Genomic DNA, 25,478 nt, shown 5'->3' with positions numbered 1-25,478 from the left:
CTTGGGTTCTTAACTCAAGAGCCACATATCACATTACTAGTAACAAATCTTTGTTTTCCTCTTTGTCCATTGATGGATCTAGAGTTTTAGCTCATGGTGTTGGGACTGTTAACATTTTTCCTTTTTTATCCATTGATAATGTTCTTTATATCCCTGAGTCTCTTTTTAACTTATTATCCATTAGTCATCTAACTCATTCTCTTGATTGTTACATTTCTTTTAACAAAGATTTTATTTGTTTACAAGACCGGAGTTCAAGACAGATGATTGACACTGAATGTGAGTCTCATCGTATTTATCATCTTTGCCCCACTACACATGTTGGCGCAGTTATGGAGTTCTCATCTCTTCTTCATGCTCAGTTAGGTCATCATAGTCTTGGCAAATTGCAATAGCTTATTCCTAGCTTATCCAAGTTGTCCAATTTGTAGTTCCTTTCCTGGTCTTGATAAGTTAGTTCCTCGATCACAAAAATGTGTTTTTTTAGGCTTTACTAGATCAAAGTAAGAGAACAAGTGTTTTCCTCCTTTCCTTATTCACTATTTTGTTTCTATAAATGTCACATTCAATGAGTCTTCCTTTTATTTTAATGATCATTTTTCTTCTGATATGTCTCATTCTAATATTATCAATATTCCTGTTATTTGTGTTCTTCCAATTGTGCCTATTCTACCAGGTGTCCTCAACAACCACCAAGTGACTCAATTCAAGTATCAACTACTTTGTCTCCTCCAGCTTCGACAACCATGTCTACCTTTCCATTTGTCCTCCAAAAAGGCATACATTCTACTTGTAATCCCTCTTCACATTATATTATTTTAAGTTATCATAGATTGTATTCACCTTTCTATATCTACCTTTCGTCTATTTCTTCTATGACCATCCTAAAATTTGTTATTGATGCCTTAGTTCATCCTGGTTGGTGTCAAGGGTCGTGCTAGATGAAATAAGTACTCTTCAAAATAGTGGAACTTTGGAGTTTGTCTCATTACTGTCTGAAAAATTTGTTGATGGTTGTAGATGGATTTTTGCTATCAAAGTTGGTCTTGATGGAACTATTGATCGCCCTAAAGTTGGTCTTGTAGCCAAAGGTTACACACAAATTTTTCTCTGGTGGCAAAGATGGAATCTATTCATTTTTTTATAGTCATAGTGGCTCTTCAACAATGACATTTTTATCAACTGGATGTCAAAATTGAATTCCTCAACGAAGATTTGCAGAAGAGATTTATATGGAGAACCTTCAAGATTTGTTGCTCAAGGGAAGTATTTTGGGTTGGTATGTCGTCTTTGCAAATCCTTATATGGCTTAAAAGAGTATCCTAGGGTTTGGTTTGAAAATTTTAATACCATTGTTCAACAATTTAGTATGATTCAATGTGAGGCAGACCATTCAGTCCTTTATCGTCACTCGAGTGTTGGATGTGTCTAATTGATAGTATATGTGGATGACTCATTCTTACCTAAAATGACAAGTATAACATCTCTCATATGAAACAACATCTTTGCAACCATTTTTAGACCAAAGATCTTGGCAAACTTAGATATTTCTTGGGTATTGAGATGACACAATCCAATTATGGTATTGTTATATCTTAAAGGAAGTATGCATTAGATATTTTTGAGAAAATTGGGTTGATGAATTCAAAATTTGTTGACACACTCATGGATCATAATACTAAACTTCTACCAAAACAAGAGGAACATATGTTAGACCCCGAGAAATATAGAAGACTGGTTGAAAAATTGAATTATCCTATAGTTATTTGTCTTGACATTTCCTTTGCAGTTAGTGTGGTAAACCAATTCCTTAATTCCCCGTGTGAAAATCATTGGAATGCAGTTATCCGTATATTAAAGTATATTAAAGGATCTCCTAGAAAAAGGTTGTTATATGGTTTTAATAACCATACAAATGTGGTTTGTTATTCAGATGTTGATCAGACAAAATCTCCTTCTGGTAAAAGGTCTACATTCGAATATTGTGTCTCCATTGGTGGTAACTTAATCTTTTGGAAAAGCAAGAAACAAAATGTTGTGGCTAAATCTAGTGCAGAAGCATAATATAGAGTTATGGTCTTAACCACTTGTAAACTTGTTTATCTTAAACAATTGTTTAAAGAGTTTCAATGTTGAAATGTCACTCAAATGATCCTTATATGCGATAATCATCGAGAGAATGATTGTATCTAGAAATATCAAGATATAATTATTTAATTCAAGTGATCGGTTAGTAGATATTTTTACTAAATTATTTTCACTAAATTTTTACCAGCTTGAGGAGAGTCTAAAATTTATGTTTTTTTTTTCTGGTTACAATGTCTCACACCCTTGTTCCATAAAAGGCCATGACCGCTAAACTCTGATACGATGGTTTCACTCTATGGCCGCTTAAACACAGGATGTGTAATTCAGTAGCAAATAGTAATATATTTAATTTAAACCTTATAACTAGTAGATACTTTCCGGCACCATCAATTTTTCTTATAGAGTCCATGTACCCACAAACTATACAAGGGTAGCAAAATAACCATGTTTGTTTCTTTCAGTTATTACCAATAGAGGTACAGAGATTTTTCCGATGGGCTAGGGATCATCACGACAGCAGAAAGGCAGTTTCTTCCAGTACCTCCATAATCTCTTCCTGCACAGATGTACACTTGAAAATTCTAACGTTACCCCTTTTAGGTTTTGAGCTCCGAAATACAAAATTAGGAGACATTCCAGAATACATAGTCTAGAATGTAAACTTTATATTTCAGATGGTACCATTACCTTCTTCACGGCGTTTTCAGAATATTTATGCAATAAATATAATTTTTCATCTTTTTAAACATAAATAACCTATTTATATTTTTTCACTATTTCTTGGCAGTTAAATCAAAATAAAATAACATAATAATTAGAATAATTATCTAATAATTGTTTACGTTACATAAGTTATACATGCTAGACCTATATTTATAACAGTTACCGTAATTCAATTATTGTATAATCTATCTTTCGATTTTTCCTTATGAATGTTTTTTCAATGTATTTCGAGTTCAACCTTATGCTGACCTTGTCTCGGATATCTTGTATGATTATCTCTTCCTTGAACTTTTATTTGATTCTTCATTCTTTTTTATTTATTTACCTCAACCTCTCTTTCAATCATTTTCAATTTCGATACCTCAATAATTACAAATGAAACTATTGAATTATCTACAAAATATTTGCCAAAAGTTGAAGTTGTATAGAATAGGTAAGTCTTGTCCATATAAAGGAGTTACTGGTAAGAGTATCGAAATGAAATTGATATGAGATAAAGTTCTTCAAACATGCTTTTATATATTAAATATATGGATAATTTGTGTATTTAGTTCTCTTTTAAAATAAAAATTGAATAATTAAGATAATTGTATAATATTTATATAATTACATATATATTCTGCCGCTACATATAGCTTTAAAATTTTAATTTTTAAACGATCCTTGAAAAAAAAAAGAATATATATATATACATATATATATATATATATATATATATATATATATATATATATAGTTTGCTGTGTACGTTTCTTTTTATATATTATGGATTCTAAGCGTTAAAATTAAAGGTATTTGAATAATTTTCATTCTCAAAACTAAAAAAACAAAGAAAAAAACACTCTGTCTTCAGGTAAAGGTTCAAGATCTCTTCAATTTCATCACTTTCATCATATGTAAGAAATTGTTTGATCGCGAGTGTTTTTTATTTTTTCCATACCAATTACCAATTCTTTTAGACGTCATTATGCTTGTGAAAATTAAATAAAATTAGATAAGACAAAAATTATAAAATGAAAATTCATTATAAAATTATTTTTTATAAGAAATTGTTTAACAGTGTTTCTGATTTTTTTCATTTAGGGTTATCGTAGGAATGACAGAAAAAATATAAAAGTTGGAAAGATGAAAGATAAAGAGTTGAGAGGGATGAGGGAGGTAAATAAAAGTTTAGGAGTTTCTTATTTTTTTAGTTTTAAGAATGAAAATTATTAAAATACCCTTATGATTAAAACTTAGAATCTATAATATATAAGAATATTTTTGTCCACTAAAACCTGATACACATTACTAAAATGTATCATCTAAAAAGACATACCCAAGTTAGCAAACTCATATATATATATATATATATATATATATATATATATATATATATATATATATATATATATATATATATATATATATATATATATATATATATAAACACTTCTTATATTAAAACCCGAGCAAAATTTAAGCCCTAAAGAAATATCTCAAATTTTATCTTTTCGAACTAAATATCCTCTTTCCGATTTATTTATTAAACAAGTCTGGTTAAAGGTTTTCTTTTTTTAATTTTAAACGTATCTGATTTAATTTGGCATGAGAAAATTAATTCAAACAACTGTGAAACTACAAAACTGGAAGCGAAAAATTAAAACTATAATATTATTCTTACTTTGCTTTCATCAATTCCGCCAATACAACCTTAACCAGCACTCCAAAAGCATATATGAAATATGTTTAAATAAAAAAATTTCATAAAAACTGAGACAAAAAATAAGAAAAAATTCTTCAGAATTTAAAATTAGTTTATATAAATTAAAAGGGTTAAATATATTTTTAGTCCCTAAACTATTGGCCGTTTCTGATTTTCGTCCCGTCCTCATTCTTTTCGAGGACTAAAACGAACGTTTCGAAAAGAATGAGGACCAAATTGTACCTTACTTTGAAAGAGGGACGAAAACCAGAAACGCCCAATAGTTTAGGCACTAAAAACATATTTAACCCAAATTAAAAATTAGACCCATAATGATTTTGAAAATTTTATTCACTTTTTCTTTCTATTTTCTTCTCTTGAAAGTGTTTATAAAAATGTTTATTCACCCAGACCGACAGTATAGGTACCAATGGACAAAGTCACCAATCAAAATCTACCAGTGCTTACCTCAGTAAAGAAAATTTACCATCTCAAAAAAGATAGCTAGCAAGATCAAAAGGCAAAAGAAAAATGCAAAATAAAGAAAATTTACATCAATCCACAAGGAAAATTTTATTTTCATAAAATAAGTGGGTGACTAATATTATAACACGTTACCCAAAGAAAATTTGGAAATAAATTTATTCTGTCAGCCAAAATATTGACGTCTACCTAGCCTCAAAATCATATAAAATATTTAAATATAAAGGTCCAAAACTTGCTTTTAGATGAATTTAAGAGTGCCAATTAAGCTTTTATTGATTAGAAGTCAAATTTGCCTTTGAACTTTCCGATGGATGAGGTGTGCTCTCGGTGCAAGCAGTGCAAGAAAGAGGATTGTCAGCAAGATTGATCCGCAATGTTCGGTGCCTCTCCTCATTCCCAGGTACATGGAGGAGAGCATCCATGATTAAAATGTCCCAGTCACGATGAAGGAAAAAGGAAGACCAAGTGTCATCTGTTTCAAAGAAGCCAAACCAATAATAATTTCCATTACCTATCAAAAACTGGGCTCGGTATTCCCACTTTCCAAACAATTCACAAGCAAAATAATATAACATTTCAAAGCAAAACAAGCAGATCATGGTGGTTATAGAGACATAAATGGTTAACTTCCAGTTTGGTAAAAAGTTTTCACTCAAATCATACAGATAAACATTCAAATTGCTAACCTCGATCTCGAACTGCCTTCAGCTGCAAGATACCGGTGCCTTTCGGTCCAGAAACAGGAAATGAGCATGAAACAGAATGTCTTTTATGAGCTACTGCAAGAGATGCATTGTACCATGGACCTTTAACAATGGGTTCTCCGACAGCATCTATTAGTCCTTGGTTCTTGATCGCCTTTTCCATGGCCTTGCTGAAAATTTTGCAGCCAATAACTTTAGGGGCTGCCATGGTAGACAAGTTTTCAATTTTGAAATGTAAAGAACAAAAGCCGAGAAACTACTTATGTGATAAGTCATAAGTATTAGTAGCAGTCTCATAAAAGTATTCAATAAGCTAACTATCTAGTATCTAATATGTAAAATAAAAATAAAAATAGAATAGGATTCATAAGGTGAGATAGGATGGTGAAGAATTTGAAAGTAGCGATTATTTTAATCAAAGTTAGAGCGCTACTATCTTTTTTATGAAGCAAGATATCGCAACTCGCTGGGTAGCTGGAGTGTGCATGGAAAAGGACAAAAAAAGAACAAATATCTCAGAAAGCCTCTTTACTCTATGAGAAACTTCTGTAGTTAGCAACATAGAGTACAATTATTATCTCAGTATTCTAGATCTGGCTTTTGTGCACCACCTTAGTGCCCCCTGTTCTTTTCTATGAAAAATGAAAAGGCTATACAAAACTATATTGAAAAGGAAGATAACTACAAACTTTAGATGCCAAACATGCCTTACAAAATCGATATTTCTCTAAATATAGCCATCGCATTTTTGGTCATTACTATGTAGGACAGGTAAGAATGGTGAGGTTTCAGTTAAACAAGGAAAAGTTTTGACCTCCTTGAGGAACATACCCTTTCCATAGACAATGAAGATGGGAGATGGGAGATGGGAAATATTATAAACAACGTAAATCAATCAAAAGGTTTATTTTGGGCTCTAAAGTCTACAAAAACACATTATGTTAAAATGAACCTCTTCATAGTTTTCTCAAGCCTGGCTAATGCATTCCCAATCCAAGTGATTAAGGTAAAATAACCAGCTATCATCAACTCTTAACACAGCATACCAAATTAAAGCTCAACGTATACCTGCTACATCCATGATAGATGGCAAGGTCATCAAGAGCACTCAGAGCAACACCACCTGTAATTGTAATCAAAATAAATGACACTGCCTTTCTACCATAGTATTTGCTGCTCTCTTCATCCACACTCTTCGTGGCACTGCAACAGTTTAAACATTGGTAGTCACAACCACATTACCTTTCAATTATGATGTCAATTTCAAGAATACTATGTATGATAATCTGCAAGAGCAGAAATCTGTAGGAATATCTATCCCCCGTATTCATTTAAATAAAAATGTTAACAAGTACTTCACGTTTTTCACTTGCAAAAGAAATTCAGCTGAAAAAAATTAATAAATAAGCATTAAGTTTTGATCCCTCATCTGAAATTTTGTTTCAATTTGCTCCGGTAATTTTAAAAAATTTCACTTTAACACGTTACTCTGCTAAATTTGGTGATGCCTGACAAAGTTCGAGAGATGCAACTTCAGGTGGGCATTTACCACTTAAACAAAATTAACAATGTTAGTGCATAAAATAGACAGAGAGACCATTTTGATCTAACACACCTAAATAAAAACTTTTTAAACTTGACATACCCACCTGAAACCAAAGACTCAGATGAGGAGCCAAAATTATATTTTCAGCCTATTATTTTACTTCATTTCCTTGAGGACTAGTCTCGCTATATTCTGAATTCACGGGTTTTACCTAGCGTGATGAAAACGGTAAAATTCCTAATTTGAGTTACAGAATATAATTACTTTGTTGAGCTACGATTTCTGAAATTTTAAAGCGTGAAAAGTTGAGGACATAAATGAGTGTTTGAGTACGCTCAAAATCCCCAATCCCCAATTCTTGCAAACCCAGTCACATACATATAATCCAATAATTGATCTCTAATAGAAACGCGTAACTTAGAAAATATAAAACCGCCAATAAAATTTACGAGTACCATTCAACAATAATTAAATCCAATACAAGGCAAAAATAAAGACAAGGAAAGCAATAAGATGGAAATAGAAGAAGAACCAGAGAGCTTACGAGGAAATCTGAGGTTTTGGGGAGAGTTTAAGGAATGAGCTTAATCTCTTTACCAACATGATCAATCAACAAATGTCTCGCGATTTCGTGAGTTACCAAAACGAACTACAAGAAATTGCGATTTTGCGTAGTATATGAACGTCAATATAAAAAAAAATTACGTTTTCTTTTGGGCACGAAAATGGATTGAAAGCACACTTATGATAAACCCTAAACTTACAGGACGAGATTGGAGAAAGATTGTGACACTGTTCCTTTTAACCAGTTTTAGAACTATTCCACCCAAAACTCAAATTTGAAAATAATTTACCATTTGATTTATTCGATTTCTTGTTAACTGTGATTTTGTTCTTCACTTAATTCTTAAATCTTTTGCATAGGTGTGAGAGGAATAATAAGCATGCTTGTCTATTTATTTATTTTTGAAAAAAAAAACTTTTCTAAGTAAAATATCTTAAAAAAAAAAGTGAAAATAATTACTCATTTAATCCGATTGAAACTCATTTAACCAGAGAGTCAAATTCAATTCTAACAAAGGGAATCATTTCTTTCTATTTTTTCACAAAGATGTTATGAAAATATTATAATAATTAAATATTCTTATTTTTTATACGAGTAGTTGATGAAAGTTTTATGTAACACTCTAAAATTATAGTTTTAATATTATAAAAGAAATTATCATACATTTTATAACAAAAAACAATTAACAAACAAATAACATAAAAATATAATTATAATTATCCAAAAATATAACTTAATACTAATATCATCTAAACCTTTAACTAAAAGTTTAACACAACAATATCTAAAATTTAAAAATTATATTAGGTTAACTATGTATAGGCATCTTTACTTCTAAGTAAGACTTTTATTTCTCTTCACACTAACCAGATGATTGCAAAAGAAAAAAACAAACAAAACACAAGCAAACATGATAAACTAATTTTAAAAAATCAAACGTATTTTAATACAAATCATAAACATACAGTTTTAGTATCAAATCAATTAAAACCAAGCATAATTTGACACACATATTTCTAGACTCTAAACATGATCATCCAGATACATGTGTGGTGAAACAACATATCACCTAAACTGTCACACAAGATTAGTTCGTCAAACGCTTATGGTCAAACCGATCCGAGGCTAAGGACTTTCTACTACTCCTCACCACATAACATTACATAAGGGCTTTCCTCATAGAATCCCCTTTCACATACTTAAACAAATCATATCCTCATTAATTTTAATCATAAACTCATTAATAAATCATGTTGAACATTTCACTTGACTTACCAAACATTCTTAAAAGTATTATAGTAATGGTTGTTAATAAGAAAGAAAAGCAATAACATAACACATAAACAAACCAAGTGCCCAACGCGGACCTGCTTGCCTAGCGAGCTCCTCTCATTACCCAACCAGAGTCTAAACAGAAAGCTTCTCCAGCTCAGCAAGCTAGCTCGCCTAGCCTCTAAAACTCTCTGTTAAAACTCTTTGTCAAAACACTCTTTTACTCACCTAGCGAGCCTGTAGAATTTTGTAGAACATCAATTTTGCAAGATTTGTATCCCTCAACCTAACTTCTACAGTCCTATTTAGTATTCTAAACCTTCAATTGACCTATCCAATTTTGTATGACTTAACTCAAACCTCTTTAAACTTATTTTATTATGAATTCCTAACCCAACTCCAACTAGAACACCAATTGATAGCTCATAATTCAACCTCCCTCATTTCTAACCAAAACTGGTAAATTTCAACCTCTAAACAAGTCAGAATTGACCAAAAACAACTTAACATGTAACCTATCAGTCCATAACCTATTCCACTTCAAATTTAGCTCAATTAAAGATCTCTTCAAGTTTAAATTGACTTTAACATAGACATTAAACCTCAACTTTTCACATTCAACCTGTGACTCAAAATTCACCTATCAAGCCTTCTTTTATCAAGCCTCCTTTTTTATCCAAAACTAAACATAAGTTCTATTTATTTACTAATCTCAAAACCACATTAGTTTTTAATACCAAACCTATACTCTAATACAACAACCTCATATGATCAAATCAATACAACTCAGTACAAGTTTATCATACCATCCTTCATCAACAACACCATGAATCAATAATCAATTTTCACACAAAACATCAAATTTTTGTCAATAGTCAATAACAAAATTAGTTCACCTCATAATAACTCATCAATTAAACACAATTTTATTACACATCAATCATGACCTACCTTTAGAATCTTCTAGACAAGAAATCAAAGACAATTTTAACTTTCCTTACCTTTTTGGGAAAGCTTAGACGACTATAAAGAGCTACTTCCTCACCTCAACTCAAAAAATTCTATAAATACCTATAAATCGCGAAATTTGATTCAAACAGATCATTAGGATCAATGATCCTCGAAGAACAAACAAAATCTCTAAAATTTTACATGCGATGAGAAATTTTTCTCACGTACAAGAAGGAACTCAAATTAGGAAAGAAATAAAAACTAACTTACTCTTTTTGGAAGACTAATCGGATGAACTCTTAGATATCGTCGTTGTGATCTCTTAGGTACTTTCGGATTGTCAAAGAGATGACTTAAGAGTTAGAAGGTTCGTATACAAGAGAAAAGAAATTTACAAATTGAGTTCTAAATAAATTATATATATTTTAAGTAACAAGACATATTTATAAAATTTTATTTATATTATTAAATTATTTAAACATGAAAATGTTCGATGTCATTATTTTAAAACATTTGTCGATTCTAATACTCCATTTTATTTTCCCTTTTTCAATATGTTAAAAAATATATAATGATAAAAAGTCCTTTAACATTTTATTTTTCAATAAATAGTCACTTAAATGACAATTAGACTTTTTATATAGTATTGCATTTCATAGTACATGTCTATCTTTTTACTTTATATATATATATATATATATATATATATATATATATATATATATATAAAGTAAAAATATAGAATATATATTCTATATTTTAAATATAATCATCCAAAAGTTTATATGATATTTTCCTTATATTTTAAGTCTTCTTTTTTCTTTGAGCTTAGATTTTTAAGTTTTTTTTTTTTTTGTAAATTTTTCCTTTTAAAATATAATTTGTTTGTTATGTTTGACTTCTTATAAATATTTTAGAAGATTTTTCGATATCTTTTACTCATCTTATTAATTAATTATCTTAAGGATGAAGATAAGTTAATTCTTTTCCAAATTCTAGTTTACGTTTTTCTGTGATGATTTGACTTTGTGTATATTAAATATAAATATATGCAAAATTGTGGAAGTTTTTAATTCTTTATTATCCTTGAGAATTGGAATAGCATTTTGAATGGTTGATTTATTTGTAAAATATTGGAACATAACTTCCTTAACCATATTTAATATAAATAGTTTTAGAATCTTGAATGGAATGGAATGTGAATGTTTTGATTTTGGAATTGCTTTATATATATATATATATATATATATATATATATATATATATATATATATATATATATATATATATATATATATATATTCTATCATTCTCTAAAATAAAATTACTATAACCTGAGTTAGAGATTTTAATATTAATGATATTTTCATCATCAAATGTTATTGAGAAGCTTTTAATTAGTTATCAGTAATATATAAATTATGAAATCGTAAAAGAAAAAGAATATTTCTAAACAATATTTTATCAAATATATGCAAGAAATTAGGTTTATTATATATATTCAATCTATAAACATCTTTAGTTTAGAAAATAAAAATAGTGCATAATTTTCCATGTTGATATAGGTCAGGTCATAACAATTTTAACATTCTTGATTCCATATTAGAAAATACAAGGCAAATTTGTATTCGAATTTAATATTTTAAACCCACTTTCATTTATTATTTGGATAAACTTGTTTGGGATCTAGCAAACTTTCTTAACCATTTAAAGGTATTTATACATTCTTAAATGAATTATGTATCAAATTATTTATTTTATTTTATTTTTGAAGGTATACAAAAGTTAATACAAGAACAGAAACATACAAGTTCAATTATATTTTTAGTTAAATATATCGTTTTAACTTAGAGAGAGAGAGAATACAAAATTTTCCACGAAATGAAATTCATCGCATTTGAGCCATTACAAATATACAGAGGAAAAACTATTCAATGCATTACTAGTCTAACACACCCAAATGCTAAATTTAATATATATTTCACATAATAAGACATTTAAATAATGGGGTAAAATAAATAAATAGTTTTACGTTAACAAATAATATTTTTAATTTATATAAAAACTTATATGTTTTTTTCTCTTCTGTTGACTTGTTATTTTTATTCATCCAAATAAAACATATTTTTCAGTGATTATTTATTTACTTATATCATTTATATTATTTTCTCTCTTATTAGCTGATTCCTCTTTATTTCACTCCTAGTCCAAATAAAACATTAAATTCAAAATTCGATTCATCAACTTTTGTGTGATGTCAATATTTCAAGATGGAATGACATTGTCATAGATATTTTTATAACGTGTTCATAATATTATTTTCCAACCACATAATTGTTATTAGATTACTTTTTTTCTTTTTTTTTCATTATTATAATAAAAATTATAGTATAAATTAAAAAAATCAAGGTTTCGAGATAGAGAAAATTGTCATGTCAAATTTCTAAAAGTAGTAGTTAACAATCTCATTGTGATTATTAAGCATCCTCATATTGACTTTGTGTTCTAACCTAATTTTGCATAGTAATTTGTATTGGTATTTCTTTATTTATAAATTATAAGTATTTGTTAGAAGCCATCATTTATCAAAAGTACATAACTTTTTCCAATAACAAATTCAAATTTTATATAGAAACAAAATGTTAATCTTTACACAAGTCTAACTGCTCCACTTTCATTTCTCCTTTTATTTGAAACTGCAACTCTTTTGTCTTCTCATATATGATTATACTTATTTTTTTTTTATATTTAAAACCATATTTCTTTATAAGATTATCAAATTTTCGATCATTCAATATTGTTAGAAAATATATTATTTGTAACTTAAAAAACTTAGGAGATTTGTTATCATTATAATATATATTTGAAATCAATGTGTATAAATGAATTGATGAATTTGTGACCTCAATTCTAATTAGAAGAGGTTTAGGGTTTACACTGTTAGGTGTCGGCTGATAAAAATCTTCAGAGAGAGAGTATTTCTAATTTAAATTTAATCAACTTTTTTATTATAACAAGAGAGAAAACACACAAAGATAAAAATATAGGTTACGTATCCAGAATAAAATAGTTTTACATTGTAATCAATTGCAGATTAGCACGTATATATCAAATTTAGAATGATTAATTTAAAAATTATATCAATAATGATATTTAATCAGGTATAAGTATAAAATTATTTCTTTAATTGCTCACTTAGTCTTATATGTAAAGATTATCAATTTTCTTATTTTATATTTTTTAGTTTTTATTTTTAAATTTATAGGGTTTAAGACATATTTAAAGGTAAATTTTGTTATAGTGTCTTAGATGTCTCAATTTACTAGTTTTATTTTTCATAGATATAAAAAAAAAGAGTCATTTAAATTAGTGATAAATATGTTTGATGATATGAAAAAAATATAAATATAAATTATGAAAAGTTAGGTGATTTGAATTATAAATAAATAAATAAGTTTCAAATAAAGTTATTATGCATTAATATTAGATATTAAAAAAGAATTGACATTTAAATTTAAATTTCATTAATAATTTCTCATCACATCAAAATTTATTAAAAATAAAAAATAAAATAAAAGAATACGAAATATGAAAAACACACTAAACTTATGAAAAAAACTACACTCTACAAAATATAGATAAATTATTTCTATCATAAAAATATTAAATAAATATATGAAACTAAAACACTAAATCATTTGTATTTATTTTTATAAATTAAACTAAATTAACTTATTTATCGACACTAATTTTTTTTAATATATATATATATAAACTTTAAACCACACATTCTACAAAAATAAAAATATAAATGTCAAGATCGTATTTATATAAAATAAATAAATAAATTATAAATTATTCGATTATGAGAGAGAAAATTTATATGTTAATATAATTAAAAGATATTTTTAGAATAATTTATTGTTTTAATTACTTATTTTATTACAATAGAAAAACGTAAATATTAATGATAGTCAATTAGCTTAAAAAATAATACTTTTATAAAAGATATAAATCGACTGTATCTTATTTGCATACTAATATCTTCCTAAATAGTGTTAAATATTATGTGAAAAGCTTATATTGTAAAATTTGTTTAGTTTTTTTTTTTGCATGTTTTTTAATTTTGTGGATCCTCAATTGTCACATTTTTTTGTTTGGTTTTATTTGTTGATTATCTTTCATGAGTTGGAAGAAAGAAAGGAACGTGAAATATAAGTTGAGTGGAGGAGGAGTAAACATTAAAAACGACAAAAGAAATAGAAAACTTGTTAACATAAGAGGATGTACAGCGGAACAGCAGTTCCAGAAACACGAGGAATCACGTTTTGATTTTGTTTCTACAATTGAATTGCGTTGCAAGAATCTCCCGATGGAATATCTTCGAAGATCGTTCACAAGTTGTGTACAAGAACTGTAGAACAGTCAAATAAGCGCGTGATGAGGCACGTGTACGGAGAAGAAGCGTTTGTTTCTGTCAATACAAACGTGAAACAAAGTTGCATTAAGATTTTGGTGTGCCAAACAATAATTATTATCCTTGCTGCTCGGAGGGTCGTGCCCTCCATGTGAAAGGTTGGTATGCCAGTACTTTCTTCAATAATGCATATTTTTCTTTTTCATCTTTTTCTAATAATAATTATGAAAATGTTTTTCATTTTAATTACTGCAATGGAAACAATGTTGCCCTTTTCCGAGTACTTTTCAATTTCCATATGCACTGTCATCCAACTACTCTTCACAAGTTGATATTTTTCCAAATGCTACATCTACCACACATTCACCACCCAAATGAATTTGCTTTTTTAGGGTGAAAAATTAATCTTTTTTCTTATTATAATATTTGACAGAGAAGGTTAAACCACTCATGTTCACATGCACCCCACCGGCAAAGTCTTCTCCTTTATATATAAAGGATCCTGCTTTTGTACATTTAAATGTTTTTATATGTTGTGTGCTGCTACAAAAAATCTTTCCTTCTTGCATAGATTATAGTGCATCAAGGACTCTACATCGTCTCAAAAGGGTATTTTTCTTTTCTTCTCTTTCTCTTCCTTTTCCAACCGAAACATTAGTTTTTTTGTGTTATCGAATGAGCAATTAGTGTTATTACATTTCCTTGTATCCATGCCAATTTGTTTTCTGTTTGAAAAAATGACATGCTTTATGCCTTTCTCTTCTCTAGTTTATTGTTTTGGTTTTCCTGAAGAAGTAATTTGCAGTTTTGTTGTATTTTGTCCATGATTTGTACCCAAAAGGCTAGCGACAGCCACACAGAAGTTATCTTGAATCAGAAAACATGCTGCTAAGAAGCTCTTCAACGCCAGTTCTTGGATCCCTCCTTTCCAACTTCACAGATAGTCCTAACAACAGTATTCACTCAGAAACCAGCCATGCAATCAAGCACTTTCCACCAACCGGCGTTCCGCAACATTATCACAAACTTCATGTCCCCCAAACTGGGTCCTTCACTCTCCCTTCCTTCTCATGTGGTTCTTCCCCAATCTCTCCCTCAATTGGTGAGCTTGAAAGGAAAAACAAAGGCTTTAGAAGAGTTCAATCTGATGGGAACTTGCAAGACTTAGCCTACTCCTGCAACAACGAAGACATTTTGGAATTTTCAGACCCTTCCAAGAGGTTTCCAACGAGGAACAGGTGCTTGATGCTGGAGACAATTCCTTCTTTCTCGCTTGGTAAGCACAGCGGCTTGCGTCTAGAAGAGGAAGATGAAGAAATGGAAAGTGAGAGTGAAGAAGGGGAGGAGAAGGGGGTAGAGGGGTTGAGTGTGGTGAATGGTGTGATATTGAGTGAAGCTTGGAAAGCGAAAGATGGAGTTTGCAGAGTGAGTTTTGGTGAGCAGGAAGAGGTTGGTAGTGGTAAAGAAATGTATCTTGCAAAGGGGCTTGGCGTAGAGTGCTGTGGGGATGGCATAGGTGGCTGCATAGGGGGTGGTGGAGGTAGTAGTGATCACAATCCTTTGGGTTCTGGAGGGAATGATGGAGATAGGCATGATGTGGAGGAGTATTACAAGAAAATGGTGAAAGAAAATCCAGGGGATCCTTTGTTTCTCAGGAATTATGCTAATTTTTTGTATCAGGTGAGTTCTGTTTCCCTGAGTTTTCAAAACAAAATCTTCAATTTTCAAAGGGGAAAACCTTAAATACAAATCACATCTAAACAAACTATATCTAAGACTTTCACGTGTTTGAACACTCCTCATGATAACCAATTTGTCGGGTCATAATAAGCTACTTTTGCAACTTCTTTCAGAGGATTTGGTTACTTGGAAGTGAAAATCTAGTGTTAGGAAAAACACCAAAACTTGGTCTTGTTAGTAGGTGTTTTGGTGATGATGATTTTTGTCTTTTTACAGTGCAAACAGGATCGCGAAGGAGCAGAGGAGTACTATTCTCGTGCCATACTGGCAGACCCAAATGATGGAGATGTTCTATCACAGTATGGGAAGCTGGTTTGGGAGGTACACCATGACCAAGAACGTGCCTCCAGCTATTTTGAAAGAGCAGTCCAAGCCTCTCCTGAAGACAGGTATGTGCTGCTGTGCAGAACATGTAGAATGCTATGTTATTTCATAGAGCTTTATAATGGTTTGAAATGCATTCTGACAAAAGAAGTTATTTTTTTTTTTATGATAACAGCCATGTACATGCAGCATATGCTAGTTTCCTTTGGGACGCAGAGGAAGAGGAAGATGGTAACAATGAAGCACAGTGTTTGCCGCCTCATTCTCATCAAGGAGCTATGGCTACAGCAGGTGCTTGAATTGGTGGAGTTGGAATGCAGAAGCGAGTGTCTTACCATCATGTGTTGAAATTCTTGTATTGAAGCCAATGTTGTAAGGGATGGTTCTGTTCAGAAAGCTGCACATTCTATTAATAAGACAAATCTACGATCTCTAGCTTTGAGTTTCTGTAGCACAGTTGGTTCTTTTCCTTTGTCAGAGTTGTGCACAAACTAATTACTTAATCAACGTCTACTGATTGATTACACGTTTTATTCGGGACTAGTACTTGTATGTTTCATCAAAGGCACTGCACAGCTTAAGAAGGAGAACATAGATTAGATGAAGAAAAGGGCATAAACTGAGGAAACAACACATTAAGCCATTGTACTACAAATGTCAGAACATTGACGCAGGACGGAATTAAGGTTGTAAGTAATGATGAAGAAAAAGGTTCTGGAAGACCTCAATCTGGCTGAGGATATTTTAGGTGCAGAATATAGAAAATAATAGTCATGCTGTTAAGGGTCTTCTTGGCCTGAATATGGAAAGGAGAAGAAGGAATTGAATGCTGTTGCTCAATATCTTTAATGGGTCTAATGGAAATACCACTCCCTATTTCGTCAAATCATGATACCCACAGGAAATGAGAGCTACAAAGTATTAAACTGGTTTTTAATAGCAAAGACCTGTTTAAACGAGATGATAGATTTTATTTATAGAATATTATGGAACTTTACTTGGAAGTAAAAGGAAAAAACTTTGCTTAGCTTTCAATCATTTTTAATATGTATATTAGTCCAGATAAAAGCCTATAAAATTATAACAAAATATTCTCCCATATAAAACATGTAAATGATGAATGTTTATTTTATATAATTATAACTTTCGATAAATTAATAATGTTTAGATATGTAAATATTATATTTTAAATTAAATAAAAAACGATCGAAAAGTCAAATACAAATGAAAAGTAATTCAAAATATTTGGAAGATATTTATAATTAAGTTTCTTTTTGTTATATTTGGAAGATATTTATAAAGAAAGATTAGGTCAATTAATGAGTAAGGTAACTAATGAAGATCATTTTTGGATGCTTTAACCTTGAGTGACCAAAATAAGTAATATGATACAAAAATGATAACATAACATTATAAGAGTAGAAAACACATTTATTTATAGATCAAGAGTGTCTCTAATATGTAATATGTACAAGGAAAATCTAAAAACTCAAACTTAATTATCTTAGAAAAGGTAAAAATCCTCTCTTTTAAGAGGAAGACATGTGATAAAAATCTTCTTCATTAGGAAGAAGACATGAGACCACTAACTATGAAAAATCTTCATGACACATGGTTATTCACATAAAGGTGGAAAGCACCACACACTTGATGTCCACTTAGGTCAAACAAGCTTTTAGACGTCCACTCAAAACATTGGGTCTTAGTCTTTGTTGACTTAAGTGATCAAAAATCCTATTTTATTTGACTCAAAATACATGATTCTAAAAATAAATCTTACACTGCTAAGTCCATAATACAGAGTTTAAAATTATTCTACTCCATGATGGTCTAAGAGAAGAAGAGTTTGACCTCAGTGGACTTTTGTTGGATTCGTTCGGCCATGTTTCTTATGATTAGACCCTTGACTATGGGTTTGTTAGTGCTGACCAAGTTTATGCTCTCAGTGACTTGATGACTCTTAGGCTTTGTTCACTTGAATGAATTATGTGAGAGTGATTGAATAAATTTTAGAGGATTTGAAGGTAAATTTTTTGTTTTTTGTTTATTTGAGTGGATTTGGAGGTAAGTGAAAATGGATTTGAAAGCAAAGTTTGTGATAATTAGTGTAAGATTTGATTGATGTGACATATTAAAAAAATTTACTTCTAAATTCATTCTCACTTACGTCCAAATCCACTTAAATAAACAATAAAAGATTTACCTTCAAATCCATTTAATCATTCTTCCTAGATCCATTCAAGTGAACAAAGTATTACGAAACAAAAGTAAGTATAATATTAGTTTGAACGATGAGTCAATGACATGGTTTTTTGAAATATTAGTTTGAGCGATGAGGGTTGATTTGTGTTTGAGATGATAAAACATTTTATAAACACACTAATTTACCCTTTGTACTGTTTTGTTTGTGATCATAGTTCGCCTGTGATGATGATCGTATTCTTTATATGGAACAGATGAAGGTACATGTAACAATACGAATCAACAAATCTTGAGAAAACGGGAACCTGGTCATTCTTAAAGTTGGAGACTTTTATACATAGATGTATTATACTGAATGTTATATATTTCTCCTGTACGATATTTTATAAATGTTTAAACTTTCTGTAACAAGAAAAATGAAAAACCGTAAATATACTTTATAATTATATAATTCTTTATGTTTTATATCAATTAAGTAATATCTCACTTAACAGAAAAATTTAGATAAAGTAAGGTGTTACAATATATATTATTCATTAATTACAAAAATAATATTTTAAAACACCTTTAAAAACAAATAAAAGAAAAACTTTTAAGTACATTCAATTGAAATATACAACTTTTAAGCACTTTGTAGAAGAAATTTTTTAACCCCAATTTTAACAAAAACTTAAATCTTAATTAATCCTAACTTTGAAAGGTCTGTGCAGCTTTTAAAATACAGTTAAGCTAATACAAAATAATTCTAACACATCCAAACATTAGCCATACGGGACAGATAAAAATTATAAAACCACGCTCACGAGCGATGTGAAGACCAAGTATGTAGCTACATATAACAATGGTTTTGAATTAAATTTTCCAAAATAATAGATAAATGTACATAAATGTAGAGAAGCCTTCTCATCGTTGGAGTTGTTTTAAAATAAAGTCTAATCGTTAAATGAAAAGATTAGAAGTCAAATCATTAATTGAAAAGATTTAATTATCTACGTCCCAACAATGTCCCGAAACTAATAGAGAAGAATTAAAAGATTTGCATGGTACTTACTACAACAAGTTTTACCAAAGGAAAGGCAGCGAGCCGATGCACCCATAAATGCACCGCAACATCTGACAATTAAGCACAACCTCTACTGATGTCTAAACTAAACCACTTTCTTAACTTGAACACCCCTCCCGATAAAAAGGCCGCCACAATCCAAACATGGAACAATACAAACAACAACCAAAACTTCCCACGCGAATGGCATGTTAAAGAACATTCAAGGGGAACCAACTGATCTATGCTTGTGAAACAAACTGTTTAAAGTCTCAATGGCTTTTACTAGAAAAAGACGCACCCAAAACGTAAGACTACTAAATGTGAAACCACATAAGAAAATTTTCTGCAGTAAATACCCACACCAAGCACAGATTCACTAATTGTATAAGCCCTTTCAACAGCATATTCTCAGTCCATGCTTTTGCCATTTTCTTTCTCATCGTGAACTACGCTGAAGATAACCATCGCCTCTTGGTCTGGAGTAGTCTGAATTATCCAGATTACTTCCCCTTCCCATGTTCCTTGCACCAAAACGCCCTCTCGGAGCATCTGCTTGATAACTGCCTCTGCCTCTTCCCCTTCCTGATCAACCAAATAAAAATGAAATGGATTTCAATATAACCAAATCATTTTCTAATTTTAACAGAAATCACCTCCGAACTGACAACGGAAGAGTATCAATTTTACAGACATATTATACCTCTTCCAAGTCAATTTATTTATAAATATTGATAGTATATTAGAAACTTCTTTAGAAACACTATTACAAGACAAAAATAGAAAGGAAAAGAGAATTAGTTTCTCCATAAGCTAAAATTAGCTTATGCATTAAAAACAGATTTTGTACAAGCTAATAAACAACTTCTATAAATTAACTTGTGCGTGAGATAATGTTAGCTTATGAAGACACTTATTTCTTTTTCCTTATTCCTTCAATCATACATGCATATTTTAGTAATAAATGCCAATTTGTGCTCAACAGGTTCATTAGCATGTTCAGCCATAAGGCTATCACTCAGATCACAAATGCTATTGAGCATGTATTTATTAGGTGCCCTCCGACACTAACAATTGCAGTAAGCAATAAACACCTTCGAAGGATTTAACCCACACTACTTGAGAAGCTAAAAACATTTGAAAGTATAAGAGATAAATGAAAAGGTAAAACATTACTTCCTCCTCGAACTGCACTGCCACTGTTTGGCCTCCGCTCTTCTATGTATACCTGTCTTCCAGCTAACTGAATTGGAGAAGCCTACAATGAAGTATAGAATGGACAAAGATAAGAACCATGTTATCGCATTAAAAATACAATATGAATAAAAATATAAGCAACCTGCATAACAAGACAGTTGAGTTGAGCAGGATTACATATTTATGTTTTGGGAAAACTACACTACACTTCCTCTGCCCTAAATTTAAAAATTACACCCCTTTACGGAATGATATTTCTTCAATAATAATCAACAACTAGTTTCAAACTCCAACTCTGAAACAATAGAAGATGAAATGAAATCCAAAGCCAAAATCAGATGTCTGTTTAAAACTTCAAATTCATCTAAATTTTTAAATCAAACGCAAGTGAGAGAGAAAGTTCAAGTTTAACAAGTGACCTTGGAAGACTGGCTTACTAGTGTTGCCACAACTAAGAGGGTCATTTACATTAAAATGAATAGATGTAACATATTACGTCTTTGAAGGGGGAGGAGTACTTTAAATTAGAGTGACATAACTTGAGCACTACTAGGGACGATGAGCGCAAGACATCTTTGTTTTATTGACAAAAATACTTCAAATTCATAAGATGTAGATACCTGATTTCACTTTTCACTACATATTCAACTAGAGAAACTACTCTCATGCTTTTCTTAAAGACTAATAATAAACCATGGAATTGAACCAGGAAACATAAAAGTATAAGTCAAAACAAGTCAATTTCATTACATAGCCATGTGAAAACAATTGATAATGACAATAAATCAAAAATAAGGAAACAGAGATGTGTTAGATTTAAGCAATAGAAAAATTGATGTTGTATAATTTCTGAAACAGATACAGTCCAGTAAATCAACAACAACAAAAATGTCGAAATGTTCTACGTATTTTTCTGCTTATCAAGGTTTACTTTAATATTAGATTATCAAATGAAAATTAGGTCTAATAAGAAAACACAACATAAAATAACAAACAAACCTGAAGCGCATTTTGAACACCAATGATATCTTCAAATTCCACAAATGCATAGCACACTCCAATTTCCTGTAAACATCAACTTTTACTTTGCCTTTTTTCTATTACTCACGAAAGGAGAGCATTCAATTTAATCCATGAGTGAGGAGCTACCTTTCGGACCCTAATGAATATTCCATCTGTCTTAATTCTGCCAAAATTCTTAAATTCCTGGTCAATCTCTGCTTCAGTAACGTTAGCAGGCAAGTTTCTCACATAGACAGAGGTTACTTCACCTGGAACAATTAAGATCAGAAATCAACTTGATGTTTTGATTCTAAAAATTCTAAGACCATGTTAGACAATGTAAGTCATATAACAACGGTAAAGAAATGCAGTTTCCAAAATGCAAGAACTGAACCATTTTCATTATAAATAATGTCAAATTTCTTTTTCTAAATATTATGGATCAAAAGGTTTATGCCCGGAACATCCTATAAAGTCTGCCAAAATAATTTTGGCCGAAAAAATCTTTCAACAAGTATAATTGTGAAAAAACTTGCATAATTTTCACTCCTAGTAGAAAAAATAAAGTAACTCCCAGACCATCAGCCTAAATGATACAAGTAATAAAAGGTATATAGACACCAGAACCACAATGAAACTGATCATAATATCAGGATGATAAACTAAACCTTCGTCTTCTAGCCCATAGCCTTCATCTGCAGGCTCAGACCCTGACTCAGGGACATACATAGATACAGGGCTCGACTGCTGAATTGCGGGCTGTGCTACATGGTTCAACTCTGAAGGAGGTGGGGCACTTTTAAAGGTGTATTGTGGAACATGCTGTGGAGCAGCTGATAACACGGGCTGTCCTTTGGAGACTCGTAACTGCAAGTTCATTGTTACACGATTAAATTAAGAAAAAACACCAAAAGCTGAAAATCAATTCCTCTGTAATTAGGTTTAAGGACCACATATACAAAAGGAACACAGATTAAGACTTTCCCACTATTTGATGCCTTATGATTCATTTAGAGAGGCCAGGTAAAGAAAGAGAAAGTTCCAAAGAAATAACTTCTGACAAGGAAACTGATTTTTTTGACGACTTTAATTTTTCCCTCCTTTTACTGTTTTCCTCCATCATCTAAAATACCAAAAAATATAATGCTGCCTAGCCAAAACACCAAAAGCAGACAAATAAGGAAAAAATGTACACTGTTTCACAAAACACATTCTAGATTGCAAACAATTTAAGGAAATCTTGATAATGGAAACATAAAAGACTACTTAAAAGATGGTTTAAGTAAAGATTTGTTACTCCAACAGTGTGTATACGTTGTTAATGGACAGTGCATAGTTACACAAAAATAAAAGGTATTAAACTGAAAGTATTACATACAATAGATGCGTAAGTTTTCTTAGGAGGCTCTTCAAAAGACTCTTCTACAAGAGCTGCAGGGGTTTCTTGGACAGTATGCACAACATTGTGAATTGGTGGAGATGCCTCCTGTGCAGAAGTTTCCTCCACAACTATTTCGGTTTCAAGATCTTCATGTAGCTGCTGCTGGTGCTCAGGAAGACTATACTTGTCCACTGGATCATCGTCAATATGAACTGAGTTTACATATTCCCTAGCTTCTTCCTCCAAACCGTAGTCTGAAGCTACTAAATCACAAACGCAGGATTCAATCAAACACGGTACTTTTTTCTATAAAAAAAAAGTGTGCAATACATATACATACTATTTATATTTAGTTTGGAGAGATCAAGATAAAGGACTGAGAAAATCTGTCACACCAGCAAGTGTTTTTGGAGACCTACTATTGTTAATTAAAAACTCTTTTTTCTAAACCTTTTACACAGATTGTGAATCTCCTCTCAACTAAACAAACTGCAGCACAAAGTTTCAGTAAAACTAGTGCAAAATTGTCCTAAAAACATAATTCTGCAGCTAATTTACCTGGTGGCTCTGCAAGAGATGCAGACACATGCGGTTGATTGTCAATTTCAGATGGCACTGGTATCATATTTGGGTATGTAACACCTTCTTCGACAAAATGAAAAATATCATTCAGAACAAAGTAACCCTTCTCTTGAGGAGCGAGAAAGAAGGTTTGAACGAACTTCCGCCTCCCAGTGATATCCTTTAGCTTCACAGAACCTGAGACCATGACAATCACACCTCCATCCCAAGAGTCGAGAGAATTGATGGTCTTGATCTCAATTGAAGTGAAACTCAGTAACGAAACAATTGAATGAATTTGCTGCATGAGAACCCTAACCTGGTCAGCTATTAACAGGTAGAAAAAAACCACACAAGCATTTATCAGGCATGTATCTGAAAGAAAAATAAAGGTATATTTACTTTGAGAGAACATTTTTCTCACTTTCGACAGCTTGATTTCACTTTATTTCCTGTTTTTAAAAGTTTTTACAGGAATCAACTTCTAGTTTTATTTTCTGTCTTCACTGTTTCCTATACATATTATTTAAAACTAAAAAAAATAATGAAAATAGAAAGCATTTACAGACAAAAGAGAAAAAACTGTAAAAACAGGCAGTAACAATCAAAACGAAAATTGCTAATCAAAAGAAGCAGAATGACAATTAAGCAACAAATGAGAGCACCAAAACTAATAGAATTAACACAAACCTACTCAGCCAGTAGGCATTAGCACCAGCCAATACATCTAAAAACCAAAACCTAAAAAATCGAGCATCCATTCTGTGTTCTCTAGCTATAGCCACAGTGTACTACAATTTTATCATACCAAAAAAAAATCCTCCACAATATTCCAACCAAGCACAAACTAAAAAAAAAATCCGCAGAACATTGATAACCTAAACAGAACAGCCACCTCAGAAATCTCGAGCACCACTTCTCATAAACAACAAATTTGAAAAACAAAATGCATGCGCTAGCAAGGCATACCAACACATCTTGCGCAGTTTCAACGGAATCTCCATCGACACGAATCATGCTGCTGGAATCAGAGTAAAACTGGTGAACAAGATTCGGCTGCTGGCGGAGAATCTGATAGTACTGTCCGACGAAGTAGGAGCCAACCTGAAAGCAAAGAATCAGAGCACTTACTCAGCCTCTGACTTGAAGCGGATCAAAGCATAGATTAAGGAAATAAAAAAAAAAAGCGCCGTAAGAGAATACCTGTGTGGCACTAACGGAACCAGGATAAGACGACGCCATCTGGAAGAGCGTTGAAGTTCAGAGCATGCAGAGCTTCTCCCGTGTCTTGCGGCAGATCGAGGAGAAGAGAGCGCGCAAAAACCCTAAATCCAGAAAGAGATGATGCGGCGTTGGGCTTTAAAAACGAAGGAAGAGGCCCAAGGAGAGGAGAGAGAAAGAAGGCGATTGGGGTTAAGAGAGAAAGTGTGGAAACGAAGGAAGTGTGGAGTTATAGATCGGAGCTTGAGAATGGTGCTGCGCAGCTTAGAGTGTTAAAATATGAGAGAGGTGTGCCTGAAGGACTGAGCAACTGTGTGAGTGGAATGTGATGTGATTCTTTTATATTTTCTAATATTTAAATCTCACAATAAA

General features: G+C 31.1%; 3 protein-coding genes across 5 annotated transcripts; 1 reads left to right on the top strand and 2 right to left on the bottom strand.

Annotated features, from left to right (window-relative positions):
- Positions 1 to 5,043: 5,043 nt before the first annotated feature.
- On the bottom strand, positions 5,044 to 8,125 carry LOC124836125 (uncharacterized). 2 transcript variants are annotated; one of them, XM_088115376.1, is made up of 5 exons: positions 7,996 to 8,125; positions 7,776 to 7,880; positions 6,754 to 6,888; positions 5,668 to 5,855; positions 5,044 to 5,453 (listed from the first exon to the last, which is right to left on the bottom strand). In XM_088115376.1, the coding sequence occupies exons 2-5, from the start codon at positions 7,832 to 7,834 to the stop codon at positions 5,251 to 5,253; spliced, it is 585 nt and encodes a 194-aa protein (XP_087971502.1). In that variant the 5' UTR covers positions 7,835 to 7,880; positions 7,996 to 8,125; the 3' UTR covers positions 5,044 to 5,250. The 2 variants fall into 2 exon arrangements, with proteins under 2 accessions (XP_087971502.1, XP_047167164.1); XM_047311208.2 differs by lacking the exon at positions 7,996 to 8,125 and having other exon boundaries at positions 7,776 to 7,989.
- Positions 8,126 to 14,885: 6,760 nt separating this feature from the next.
- LOC124836104 (uncharacterized) lies at positions 14,886 to 17,033 on the top strand. The gene is made up of 4 exons (XM_047311183.2): positions 14,886 to 15,045; positions 15,278 to 16,116; positions 16,393 to 16,565; positions 16,676 to 17,033. Exons 2-4 carry the CDS (start codon positions 15,319 to 15,321, stop codon positions 16,797 to 16,799), a joined length of 1,095 nt encoding a protein of 364 aa, XP_047167139.1. The 5' UTR covers positions 14,886 to 15,045; positions 15,278 to 15,318; the 3' UTR covers positions 16,800 to 17,033.
- A 2,636-nt stretch (positions 17,034 to 19,669) lies between these two features.
- LOC124836100 (nuclear transport factor 2) lies at positions 19,670 to 25,434 on the bottom strand. 2 transcript variants are annotated; one of them, XM_047311174.2, is made up of 9 exons: positions 25,089 to 25,434; positions 24,855 to 24,989; positions 23,883 to 24,186; positions 23,322 to 23,584; positions 22,612 to 22,810; positions 22,091 to 22,212; positions 21,941 to 22,006; positions 20,921 to 21,002; positions 19,670 to 20,329 (listed from the first exon to the last, which is right to left on the bottom strand). In XM_047311174.2, exons 1-9 carry the CDS (start codon positions 25,125 to 25,127, stop codon positions 20,184 to 20,186), a joined length of 1,356 nt encoding a protein of 451 aa, XP_047167130.1. In that variant the 5' UTR covers positions 25,128 to 25,434; the 3' UTR covers positions 19,670 to 20,183. The 2 variants fall into 2 exon arrangements, with proteins under 2 accessions (XP_047167130.1, XP_047167129.1); XM_047311173.2 differs by having other exon boundaries at positions 23,322 to 23,587; positions 25,089 to 25,433.
- Between the last annotated feature and the right edge of the window lie 44 nt (positions 25,435 to 25,478).

The sequence above is a fragment of the Vigna umbellata genome, chromosome 5 (genome assembly GCF_029865625.1).
Source record: "Vigna umbellata cultivar VRB3 chromosome 5, Vumbellata_1.0, whole genome shotgun sequence".
Taxonomy (NCBI): Eukaryota; Viridiplantae; Streptophyta; class Magnoliopsida; order Fabales; family Fabaceae; genus Vigna; species Vigna umbellata.
This window is presented reverse-complemented; position numbering and strand designations above follow the sequence as displayed.

Coding starts and splice junctions, on each gene's coding strand:
- LOC124836100 (XM_047311173.2), bottom strand. CDS start 25,127: ATGGCGTCGTCTTATCCTGGTTCCGTTAGTGCCACACAG. Junction 24,990..25,088: donor GTTCCGTTAGTGCCACACAG/GTATTCTCTTAC, acceptor CTTTGCTTTCAG/GTTGGCTCCTACTTCGTCGG. Junction 21,003..21,940: donor GTGTTCAAAATGCGCTTCAG/GTTTGTTTGTTA, acceptor ACTTCATTGTAG/GCTTCTCCAATTCAGTTAGC.
- LOC124836125 (XM_088115376.1), bottom strand. CDS start 7,834: ATGTTGGTAAAGAGATTAAGCTCATTCCTTAAACTCTCCCCAAAACCT. Junction 5,856..6,753: donor ATCTATCATGGATGTAGCAG/GTATACGTTGAG, acceptor CAAAATTTTCAG/CAAGGCCATGGAAAAGGCGA. Junction 5,454..5,667: donor GAAGGCAGTTCGAGATCGAG/GTTAGCAATTTG, acceptor TCTTTGAAACAG/ATGACACTTGGTCTTCCTTT.
- LOC124836104 (XM_047311183.2), top strand. CDS start 15,319: ATGCTGCTAAGAAGCTCTTCAACGCCAGTTCTTGGATCCCTCCTTTCC. Junction 16,117..16,392: donor ATGCTAATTTTTTGTATCAG/GTGAGTTCTGTT, acceptor GTCTTTTTACAG/TGCAAACAGGATCGCGAAGG. Junction 16,566..16,675: donor CAAGCCTCTCCTGAAGACAG/GTATGTGCTGCT, acceptor TTATGATAACAG/CCATGTACATGCAGCATATG.